At 41.8% G+C, this 12,018-nt stretch overlaps 1 protein-coding gene across 1 annotated transcript in view; it reads right to left on the bottom strand.

Moving 5' to 3' along the window:
- Positions 1-4,246: 4,246 nt before the first annotated feature.
- Positions 4,247-12,018, bottom strand: part of LOC147573810 (KRAB domain-containing protein 5-like) — a 67,197-nt gene continuing 59,425 nt past the window's right edge. The window contains exon 4 of the mRNA XM_086688430.1: positions 4,247-4,336. Coding sequence (XP_086544556.1) covers positions 4,284-4,336 — 53 coding nt within the window. The 3' untranslated portion in view covers positions 4,247-4,283. The remainder of the gene's footprint in view (positions 4,337-12,018) is intronic.

Raw genomic sequence — 12,018 nt, 5'->3', positions numbered from 1 at the left:
AAGTACAAAACAAAATAAAAATCTCAAGTGTGAAAACTCAACAAAATCCAACATTCCTAAAAGCCAGGACTTGAAAAACATTTGTGGCCCCTGTCAGAGAAGTAGATAATGTGATGCATATATAAGGTATATGCTGGCTTTAATTCACAATACTGTATTGCCTATTTGAAAGATGCTAAAGGGAGTAGCTCCTCAAACTTATCACACCCAAGAAATTTCTAACTGTGAGGTGATGGATGTTAACTAGATTTATGGTAAATACTTTGCAATATATACATGTATCAAATCCTTAAGTGACACATATTAGACTAAGGTGTACAGCTTCTCTCTGAATAAAAGTAGAAAAAAAGAAACCTAAGCAGACTAGTGGTTGTGCGTACATAAGGATAAGGGAATGAGGGTGGTGACCCAGAAGATATTTGCCTCATGAAACCTTGATTTTTAACCTCACAAGACCCTGAACAGAAAGTAGAGCCAAGTCCACTGAAATTCACATTTATTAACAACACAATTGTGTTTACATTCCCTCCTAAAATCATGATGACTGGTTATGGTAGTGATAGAAAACAACTACCTTAGGCATATCATTAATTATAATATGAAAATTATAAAGTATATGCTCATAAAATATTTAAATAAAAAGTAACATTAATTCTTGTCAAAAATAGCTAGATCTTCACACATAACTTTTTCAAGTAGAGGTGGATCCTCCCTCTTATGCAAATTCAGAGTGTATGTGAAATTGCACTTGAAATTGAGTAACACACAGGCGCTAAAATATCTTGTGCTTGGTTCAATGTTTCTATAAATATTGTCACATCAAACTTATTCTCAAATTGTTTTTCTTAATGCTACATGAGGGTGGTATTTTCACACCAGTAGAATTCAATTTCACAAAAACAAAAATGCATCATATACCACGGTAATTGTAAAGAAAACGTCCTTATTCCAACAGTTTCTTGTTTATATGCTTACATAGTTGAATGTGTCTGTCTCTTCCTATCACACACATCATGAAATGTGAGAATGTGTCTGTCTCTTCCTATCACACACATCATGAAATGTGATCTTTGAGGTGAACACATGTGACTTAACTGGGTGGTTCTGGAGATTGTTGCATCATCATGACTGCATTCTTACACTGAATGGACTATTTCTACATGTCCCCTTCTAATGGATTTAAAACAAAGACCACATGATATCCTACAAACTATGTTTCCACAGTTAAATAGGGAAGCCATAGCCTGCAGTGGTTCTAATGCCACCAAAGCCTCTGTAGGGAAACTGTGACTTAATTCGCAGTCACTGCACTGGAAAGGAAGAAAATGAACTTAAGCAATTACAGTCAAATAGGCCTTCCAAAAATCAAGGAAATGCTTAAGGTACATGTGTGCAATGAAACACTCTCCTTCATTGGCTTCCACCTCTTCTCTGTAAAATCCTTATCACTACCTCCTACAAGTGGAACATGCCCAATCATCTGAATAGATCAATTAAATGGTCAAATTAACCCTTGAAAATATGAATGTACATCAATTCATCATTTACCACCACACAATATCACCTTCCATTTTGCCCACTTGCATTGTGAGCCTAAGAGTCAGTGTGACCCCTTTCCCTGCCCCTCACTGCTCAGTCTTGCACGTGCACCTAAGACCTCAATAAAACTCTGCCCTCACTTGCCCAGACTTCACTCTTGGTAATGGCTCCCCACCGCGCCCGCGCAGATAGGTTGCCACCAAGTGTGGCACATGCGCACAGGGGACTTGTAGCATAGACCTTTCCTCCTGGGACTAAACCTGTAGTCACGGGCTTCTCCTTTCACCTGCCCAGGGCTCCCCAGCACCAGCCTTGCATCTTGGCTCAACCAGACCCATCAATCCCACCTCCAGTGGCCTTTCTCACACACCACCCCCAGCCCCATTCCTGATCCATACTTCAGGCCTAACACTGGGCACAGAGCTCAGCTACCCCTGAATTTGCACTGGGAAGAGACCCTCTGCCTAAATGCAGCTTGCAAAGCCCAACAGAGAATTTTCCCTTCAGATTCTGTGAAAGATGACCTGTTGGGCCCTGATATTGCCCTCCATGCCTCCACAGTCAGTCCCTGATCCTCCTTTCAAAGAACAGCTCAGAGGACAGAGTTTCCGGCGGCTCCACCTACTGGGTGGCCCAAGTTGATGCTCAAAATTTCTTGAGGCTCAGACTCAGATAGAGGAGAGTCAAGCACTTACAACTTGGTGAATCCTTTTCATCTATCTGGTTAAAACAGTGCTTCCAAGGTAACCCAAAGCATCCCATCTTCCATTCCTGGGACATCCTTTGAGAGTCCACATTTAGAATTAACCAAACACTGGGCGCCTAGGGGCACCTGGGAGGCTCAGCTCACATGGTTAAGCCACTGACTTCTGCTTAGGTCTTGATTTCACATTTGGTGGGTTGGAGACCCACTTTGGGCTCTGTGCTGACAGAACCTGGAGCCTGCTGCAGATTCTGTGTCTCTTCTCACTGCCCCTCCCCCACTCGTTCTCTCTCTTTCTGTCACTCTCTCAAAAATAAACATTAAAAAAAATTCTTTAATAAAATCAACGAAATAGGTAAGGAAAATTACTGGCCTATTAAATATCCCTCTAATCCACCCTTCTTTTCTCTTTCCCAATCTTTTCTCTATATTTGTGCCATTATATCCAACATTGTTTCAAGATTACTGATGATGAAAAAGAAGAGAAGCCATCTCTCATCCCAGGAAGGCTCACCCAGCATCCAAAACCCACCTGGAAAAAATGAATGTGCAGTACCCAACTCCCAAGATACTTGGAAAGATTGACTCATGTAATGTGGGTCTGACTCCCTGCACAGTATCTTGGACACACTGCATCCTCCTATACCTAGAGCATGGAAAAGATGCTCAGTAGACATTCGAAAATGAGTACCTATTATTTACCCCAAACAGCCTTGCTCAGACATCCCTGCCTTATCTAGTCCCTTTCCAACTTGCAGGGGATGAGCAGAAAAGGCCATCTTTCCAGAAGCTGTTAATCTTCACACTGGCAACAGCAGTGTTTATGTTGAGATAAGATGGTTGGGTGTAAGGGGCTCGGGTGTGCTCTTCTGCTTTCTCTAGCTTAGTGCTACTGGAAATGTAGTCTTGGGTTACCAGCCTCAATGGCTGTTAAAAGTACAAACTAATGACCTTCGTCTAGTCCTAGGGAGTCATGGTATCTGAGTGTGGGGCCCTAGAATCTTTTTTAATGGTAACCTGAAGTGATTGGTATATACACGAAATTTTGACAAGCAACATTTAGAAAAGTTCTTCTCAGCTTTGCCTTCCCGTTGGGATACCCTGTGTAGTTTTTTGCACTACCATCTCCAGTGTCCCAACCCCAAAGATTTTGGCACTTAGTTCTTGATGGGGCCCAGCATCAATTAGGTATTGATGAAGTGGCCCAACGTATTCCATTGTGAGGCCAATGTGAACACTGAGGCTCCCAGGTACATTTCTTTTTTTTTTTTAATGTTTATTTAAGAGAGAGAGAACAAGCAAGTGAGCCAGGGAGGGGCAGAGAGAGAGAGAGGGAGACAGAATCCGAAGCAGGCTCCAGGCTCAGCTGTCAGCAGAGAGTCCAAAGCAAGGCTCGAACCCACAAACCATGAGGTCATGACCTGAGCCGAAGTTGGACGCTTAACTGACTGAGCCACCCAAGCACCATGCTCCAAGGTACATTTCTGAAGATGGAGTATAGGGTCTGGTCAATAGGGAAACCTCTATGGGGAAGGCTGCTCTGTATACTATTTGATATGGGAGATTCAATTTACCCACACATTCCTGATGTACCAGAGTTTGTGCATGTCTGCAACAGACAAGAGTACCCAAAAGTGGGCGAGGAGTAAATCACATTGGGGCCTCTACTTAGAAACTGCCTATGTGTAGAGATTTTCACATGCCACCCAAAAGCAATGGAATAGCCATCAGATCACACAGTCCCTCACTGGCCATGGGGAGGCATTTGGGTTTCACTGTGAATGCCATGGAAGACATTGGCACAGAAGGGAATTCTTTAGAGGATGTAGTAACATGACAAGAGGGAGACAGGATAGGTTCCTCTGTGACCACCACAAAAATAAACCCAGGTTTCCAGAATCAGTCCATTGAAGCAGAGCTTTCAAAACCACAGTTTAAGGTCACGTTTTCTCCTTTGATCTTTGGCCCTTACCTCTGTCATCTGGTGCATTCATTCCCACTTACCTGCATGTGTGGGTAATGTCTCCTTGCTCTTCACATGTCAGGGCTCTTTCCTTTTCCAGAAATCTTGACCAGATCCAGAGAGAGCAAGACCTATTTACCAAGAACAAAAGAAAACAGAAAACATGAGTCTTGCTGGAGAATCTAGGATTTCAACTCAAGCATTATGTTTATCAGAGAAGACAGCATATTACAAACAATATACAAAATTATTTCTCCCAGCCCTGTTTCCTGGTGGCCTCTTTAGAGCACTTGGGAAGTCTTTTCAATATTCCACTCCTTAATTCCAATTTGAAGTACTAGTGAGTCAAAATAAAGAATAGATAGCTGCTCGTGCAATGTGTACAACAATATTCCATGCCATTTAGGTCCTAGAATTATATCTAATCTAGAGTGAGGATCATATTACCTCAGGGCAAAGGGAAGGTTCAAGTGAAGATAAAACATCATGAATACTTCCTACTTTACACCAACAAATGCCTTATTAATTCCTTTTTGAAATGATGTCCTTTATGGAATTTTAAGATACTTGAACATACCATAATTATAGGATACTGATTGCCTTTTGCTGAAAATAAAAGAGTGATAAATGAGAGAATATCTGTGACAATATGCAGAACAAAGTGGAATCTTAAGAGATCAAGGACTAATATGAACTTTGATTTGCAAAGGCCAGGATCTCCAGTAAAGAAAGGTGAGAGCTTTCACTTTCTGGGTGAATCTGGGAGAGAGACCCTGAACCAAGTGAATAAAGTCAACATGAACTGTAACGAATCAAATTGATAACCAGTGTCCTGATGTAGAGAACGACTCATTGCTGCTATGATATAGTTCCCAAAAACACAAACCAAACACAAATCATGGTATAATTCCAAACATGCAAAATACAGCAACTTTATACGAATTTCAAGCGACATATTGGTTCCATGTCCTATCATCTTTAGTGTATTTTAAATAGTCTCTCTCTTTCTTTCTTTAAGAAATCTCAACAGCAAGGCTCTCTTTTCCAAAGACCCACTTATTTTGGGCCCAACAGTCATCTGTTTTGTTTGTTCATGTTCATTAACTAGTTTACATAGACTCATGCCACACCCAGACAGTCCCTAAATATTACATATTCTCCCCCTTCACTGGCGTCCTGAAACCAGACCCATCTCAGTGAGAATCTTGGGTATCAACACAGCACCACATGGATCTGTCACAGAGGGAATATTTTCAATAGTTGCAGTTCATGAATTCATGGTACAAGTCCTCAAGCTGTATGGAAACCCCAGTTGGAGAGAATGGACAGAAGGCCCAGGGATGTAACACAGGAATGTCCTAAAGAGCTGAATTTGACTATCATAAAAGGGATAAATACTAGTCCAAAAGAAATTTGCCAGACAGGTCCATCAAAGGTTAAGAAAAAAAAAAATGTTTTCAAGCTCTACAGTCATAGCATTTCAGTAAGAGATGAGGACACAGGCCCTGAGCTCAATCAGGACAAGATTTACCTGAGAAGCAGCCGTTTCTTCCTCTCCCTTCTGCTCTCAAGTGCTTTCTGAGGTGCTAGTAGGTGGAGAAATCACACCTGTAGGCCTTTAAAGGCCTCACCACAGCCTCTTCACCTGCTTTCATCACCTCAGAGGCAGAAGAATCTTGAAATGCAGTAAACGCTGCCTTCTCCTTGACTTTGTCACAGGAGAGATTCAGAATAAAGGAGCTCCTCCGTGGACACTTACCTGTGAGATTCTCCTTCCCGGTTTCAGATGTCCTCCCCTCCTACAGACAGCCACACTTCCTGCCACAGCTCAGAGAATGGGGCTGCACTGACCTGCCCCTTCCAAGTCCCTGCCAGACTATCATCATCTCTTCTACTGAAAGGCAGACCCAGCCCTCCCAAATATGCCTGCGAATCCTCGTGCTTCACCCCGACCTCACCTGAGAATCACCTGGAGCTCGTAGTTAAAGCAGCACCAATGCTCTCACCCTGACCAATAGACAGACTCTCACAGGGAGCACAGGTGATGCTGGTTCCTAAAACTTGCCAAGGGATGTTTATTGTAAACCCAGGCTGATAAGCACTTCTGTGCTGCTAAGTTTTCATGTGCATATAAATCATTTGGTGTTCCAGGTCCCATAGAAGAAAAACCTGTCAACCTTGCCTGGTTCCACTACAGTAAAGGAAAATGATGACATTAGAAATCCTGCAGGTTTCCAGTGAAAATCTGGACCAGGAAGATCATTTCCACTCTCAATACACAGCTACCATTTTCCGTGGTTCAATATTTATATTCAGAAACAGTGAAAACAGCAGGGAAACATGAGTTGTGGGCTCACGAAAAATGAAATACAATCTACACTATTCACCAAAGTCTAAAGTCATTCTAAAGCTTTTAAAATGTATGGTTCACTGTTATTGATGCTTTATTCTAATGATTTAACCCTTATGGCTTTATGCATTTGGACATATCTGATTCCTTTTCTGCTGATGTTAGATAACAGAGTGGGTATTTATTTTACTACTGAGGACAAGGTACACTGGTCAACCTTTCAGGCTTAAAACACAGGTTTCCCATCTAGAAACCAAGATCAGAGTCCACCTACAATAATTCATGGTCATCTGTGTATCTGACTGCATCGTCCCAGGCTGATTTTTTTTTTAATGTTTGTTTATTTTGAGAAAGAGTGAGTGAGTGCATCGTGGGGAGAGGCAGAGAGACTTGGAGACAGAGAATCTGAAGCAGGTTCCATATTGTCAGGGCAGAGCCGATGTGGAGCTTGAACTCAAAAACCATGAGATCATGACCTAAGTCGAAGTCGTATCCTTAACCAACTGAGCCACCGAGGCACCACCATGGGCTAATATCTTTATTGAAAATGACAACCATAAATATGCCCCCAGACATTTTTTCTCCAAGTAGCTTCCCAAAACTTAGCCCTTAGGTGTCACCTGAGAACTTGTGAGAAAGGAAAATTGGGGAGTTACAGCCCAGAACTATTGAAATAGTAACATGGGGGGCACCTGGTGGCTCAGTCGGTTGGGCATCCGACTTTGGCTCAGGTCATGATTTCATGAGTTCGAGCCCCACATTGGGCTCTGTGCTGACAGCTCAGAGCCTGGAGCCTGCTTCGGATTCTGTGTCTCCCTCTCTCTCTGCTCCTCCTTCCCACTCTCACTCTGTCTCTCTCTCTCTCAAAAAAAAAAAAACATAAAACATTAAAAAAAAAAAGAAATAGTAACATGGGAAGAGGCCTAGATATCTGATATTTTGTAAATGCTCCAAGTAAATCTGATCCAAAATTAATTTGACAGTCTCTGTAGTAACTAAATCAAAGGTCATCCCTGAGTTATGCACAGAAAAGTCAGTCAGTGGAACACACACACACACACACACACACACACAACATACACATGTTAATAAGTCTGACTCTAACATGGTCTATTTCAGTTTTAATGTCTTCCATGACTCATTTTCTCCTCAACGCCCTCCTTGAGCATCCTGGAATTACCCAAAATACATCTGTCCTCACAAGCTTTCATCAAATAATACAATTTATTGTGAATTGGCATTTATTCAAACATTTCATCAGATAAGATATTAAACACATATAGCCACACATTAACAGGTGTTATATTTTATAATGGAATTGAATAAAGCAGCATTCTCACTATGAATCTGTATTTCATGATTTTTCGTACAAGACAATAAATAATTGCATGCTTAAGCAGCTCTTTGTGCCCAAGTATAAAGAATTATCACTCCTTTTGCATACATTATACAATTCTTGCGCATCTGAGTAAGCACACTCTAAATTTCAGGTGCTTTCCATAGCAGCTGATTCCAGTGCAAGGCATGATGTCCTTTGTGTCAGATGCCTTGAAACACTTCAGGTAACACTGGCCATTCCCAACAATCTCACATATCGACCTGTGTTACAGATATGTTTTTACTTAGAGTTGTGGTATGCCAGCAAGACAGAACTGCCTTGAAAAGGATGGCCTATGCTGAGACAAAAAGGAGTGTTGCAGAGTAAGTTCCTTAAGTCCCATCATATTTACACACCCTCCTTGCTGCGTGGAACACGGTCTGATACCTGATAGTGGGGCAAGCATCTATGACCACGAGAGAGCAAATGTGACCACAACGCCTGCAGGTGGGCAACACCACAGGGAAGAAATGGAAAAGCTAGAGCACACCATAGGGTGTATATGCCATTTTATCAGACATGAACATTTATCTACTCACTGTTTACATAATACAAATATACATCTTCTTTTGTATTATGTACACATTGGCCTTTTAATGGTATAGTGGAACACAAAAGAACAGCTACCCCCAAATGCATTATTATTAGTACTTGTGCTAATGTTAATTGCAAGCATAACCTGGTTCCCAACTTTATGGTATCACCTGTCTCCACAATGGACAGAAATCCTGTTTCTCCCCCACACACACACAGACACACATCAGATAGGGAAAAAATGCTACATGGGCTGTGAATGAACAGAGGGGCTTCTAGCCTAAAAACTAGTGGACTGTTTGGGGCAGAAATACTCATTGCCTCTGACTGGTGAGCTGCTCCCCAACTAATCAGTACCTTGCACAATCCTGAGTAGAACACTCATCGTGGGGCTCAAGCCGGACTGAGTTTTCCTCCCAGCTGTGGATCAGCTTCACTGGAATGTCATCCATCTACAGTGGATCAGACCAACATGCGTTTATAAACCTAAGATTCTATTGCTTTGTGGAAGGTCAGTGCAGTTTGCTGCTCCTGCCAGGGTCCACAAGGCTTCCTCATTTCCTGTATCTACTCTGCCATGTGACATTGGAAAGCTATGCCCACAACATTTGCGTCTTCCAGCAAACCCTCTCCATCCTCCACAACTGATTTTGGCCTGAAAAGTACAGGAATCTTTGTCATCCGGCATCCCCTGTCCTCAGCAATACATAGAATTTATGAACTCATGAAGATAGGAACTGACTTCTCTGAAACCCACATTTCCCAAGTCTCCATCTCTGTCACATTTGCTCATCACATGTAGGTTCCTAAGCCTTTGGAGTGACAAAAAGAACTCCCTCCCATTTGTGCACCCACATTTCAAGAGTTCTCCATATTTTCTTAGGTCAGTCTTATCTTCCTCTCAAAGGATACCATCATCATGTTTTATCTGCCCTCATAACTCTCTCAGTGCCAAGTGTCTGAATTAAACCTGTGGCCCACTGACACCTCTTTCCTCTTATCTCAATGAAGTGGTGACAATGTTGTATTCAAATCTTATACATAGGGGCGCCTGGATGGCTCGGTTGGGGGGCTGACTTTGGCTCAGGTCATGATCTCGCAGTTCGTGGGTTCGAGCCCCACATGGGGCTCTGTGCTGATAGCTCGGAGCCTGGAGCCTGCTTCAGATTCTGTGTCTTCCTCTCTCTCTGACCCTCCCTGCCTCGTGCTCTGTCTCTCAGAAGGAAATAAACGTTAAAAAAAAAAAATCTTAAGTATGGCCTCCAATGATCTGTTTAAAGATCATTTCTCGGGGTACCTGGGTGGCTCAGTCGGTTGAGCGTCTGACTTCAGCTCAGGTCATGAGCTCACAATTTGTGGGTTCGAGCCCCACATCAGGCTCTGTGCTGACCACTTGCTCACAGCTTGGAGCCTGCTTCAGATTCTGTGTCTCCTTGTCTCTCTGCCCTTCCCCCGCTCACACTTTGTCTCACTCTGTTTCTCAAAAATAAATAAATGTAAAAAAAATTTTTTTAAAAAAAGATCATTTCTCATTGCTCAGAAAAAAATCCAAACTGCTCATGAGAACGAACCTACAAGGGCCCAAGTGACTGATGTCGGAGTAGGACCGCTCTGATGCCTAGGTTGATGGGAATAGAAATGAGGAGACATCGAAGACCTAGAGATGATTTGGAAAGAAAACGATTAGAGTTTACCTTCCTAAGAGTCACTAGTGCAGCCCAGGACAAGTGTCCTGTCTCTCTCTACATGCAGAATTCAGGCCAAGACTTCATCTGATTGTTTTCATCTCTTACATGGGGCAGTAACATTACTCCCAATGGAATACTGTTATCTTCCTAAGTATAGAAAACTACTACACACCCAGAACTGTCCCATGCTTGTTCACTTCAAACAAATATCAAAATGACCCATGACTTATGACATCTTCATATTTTTTAATTTTATTTATTTATTATTTTTTAATATCTAATTTATTGTCAAATTGGTTTCCATACAATATCCAGTGCTCATCCTAACAGGTGCCCTCCTCCATGCCCCTCACCCACCCTCCCCGCCCTCCCACCCCCCCACCTCCCCACCCACCCTCAGTTTGTTCTCAGTTTTTAAGAGTCTCTTATGGTTTGGCTCCCTCCCTAGCTTTTTTTTTTTCCTTCCCCTCCCCCATGGTCTTCTGTTAAGTTTCTCAGGATCCACTAAGAGTGAAAACATATGGTATCTGTCTTTCTCTGTATGACTCATTTCACTTTGCATAAAGCTCTCCAGTTGCATCCACGTTGCTACAAAAGGCCATATTTCATGCTTTCTCATTGCCTGATTAATTGTCACAGCAATGTGAACAACTTGGAACATATCATTTATAAAAAGTGAAGGAAACATTAACTAAAGAAAGCTGAAACAGTGCTCTTGTCCCACTGAGACAGAATGAAATATATCAATTACACATGGAACTTAATAGGCTTACTGTATAACTAATCCCATGTTAATTAATATCTGCACAGCATGTAATTCAATGCAAGCCATTCTTAAAATCCCTGAGCAAGTCATACAAACAATGGTTCATGAACATTGGAACAAGGAGAACAGAGTACATCCCACACAAGTAATAGGCAGATAGACATGACAGGATTTGAATGGGCAGATTCTCACATCAAGAGTCATGAGATTTGGGAGAGAAAAATTCAACACAATGTACAGAAAACTGTTCTTACTATGAATCTGTAACATTTGAGTTTGCCAGGAAATCATCAATTTTGAAACTTTGACATTACCTACATTGATCTGATGTTCCCTTTTATTGTGAAGATATTGGTACACGTACACGCACAAACTTTTCCCTCATTAGTCCTGTTATACCTGTTACACTTATATCTTAAGCTTGGTAAATTTACAATTTGCATTCCATGCATATCAAAATCATGGGAGTCTTTTGTGTTCAGAACACTCAGAAAAAGGACATGAGCAAAGGATACTACAGAATAAAATTTTACAAATACTGATTTAGAATTGTGCAGGTATGGCTTATAATTATATTTTCAGTGACTGTGATAAATTATTATTTGTTAAGTAGAGCCCCTGGGAATTAGATCGTGAGCCATAGTTCAATGCAAGAACACAGAGGAAATTGAAATAGGTTTATTACTCATAGACCTAAGAGCATGTATACAGTATGCCTTCAAGTTGAGGCAGAGACTGGCAGGAACTGGGGCAGGCGCCTTTATTATGGTTCATGGTTGTAATGCCTTGCCATGCCTGGGCCAAGTCTAAAATGCACAATCTGAAGCAAAGTGAGTGGAGTATGGTAAATTCTGTGGGCGTCTTCTCCAAAGGGTGCACAGGTAAATACACTGGGGGTGGAGACTGGTGTTCACAAGGGCTAAGGGGGATGTCATATCAGGAACATACACTAGCTTGTGACTTTGGGGGCTTTTATCTAATACATTAGCTATTAGAAGGAGCTAATGTCAGTTCAAACCTCCTACAGGCAACCTGGTTATATAAAATGGAGTCCAGTGCAATATAAACAAATTAGCTACACTCTCAATAATACTTTT

Source organism: Puma concolor, chromosome E2, assembly GCF_028749965.1.
Source record: "Puma concolor isolate L17-30 chromosome E2, mPumCon1.1.hap2, whole genome shotgun sequence".
NCBI classification, from domain to species: domain Eukaryota; kingdom Metazoa; phylum Chordata; class Mammalia; order Carnivora; family Felidae; genus Puma; species Puma concolor.
The sequence above is the reverse complement of the archived record's forward strand: the minus strand, read 5'-3'. Positions and strand labels throughout refer to the sequence as shown.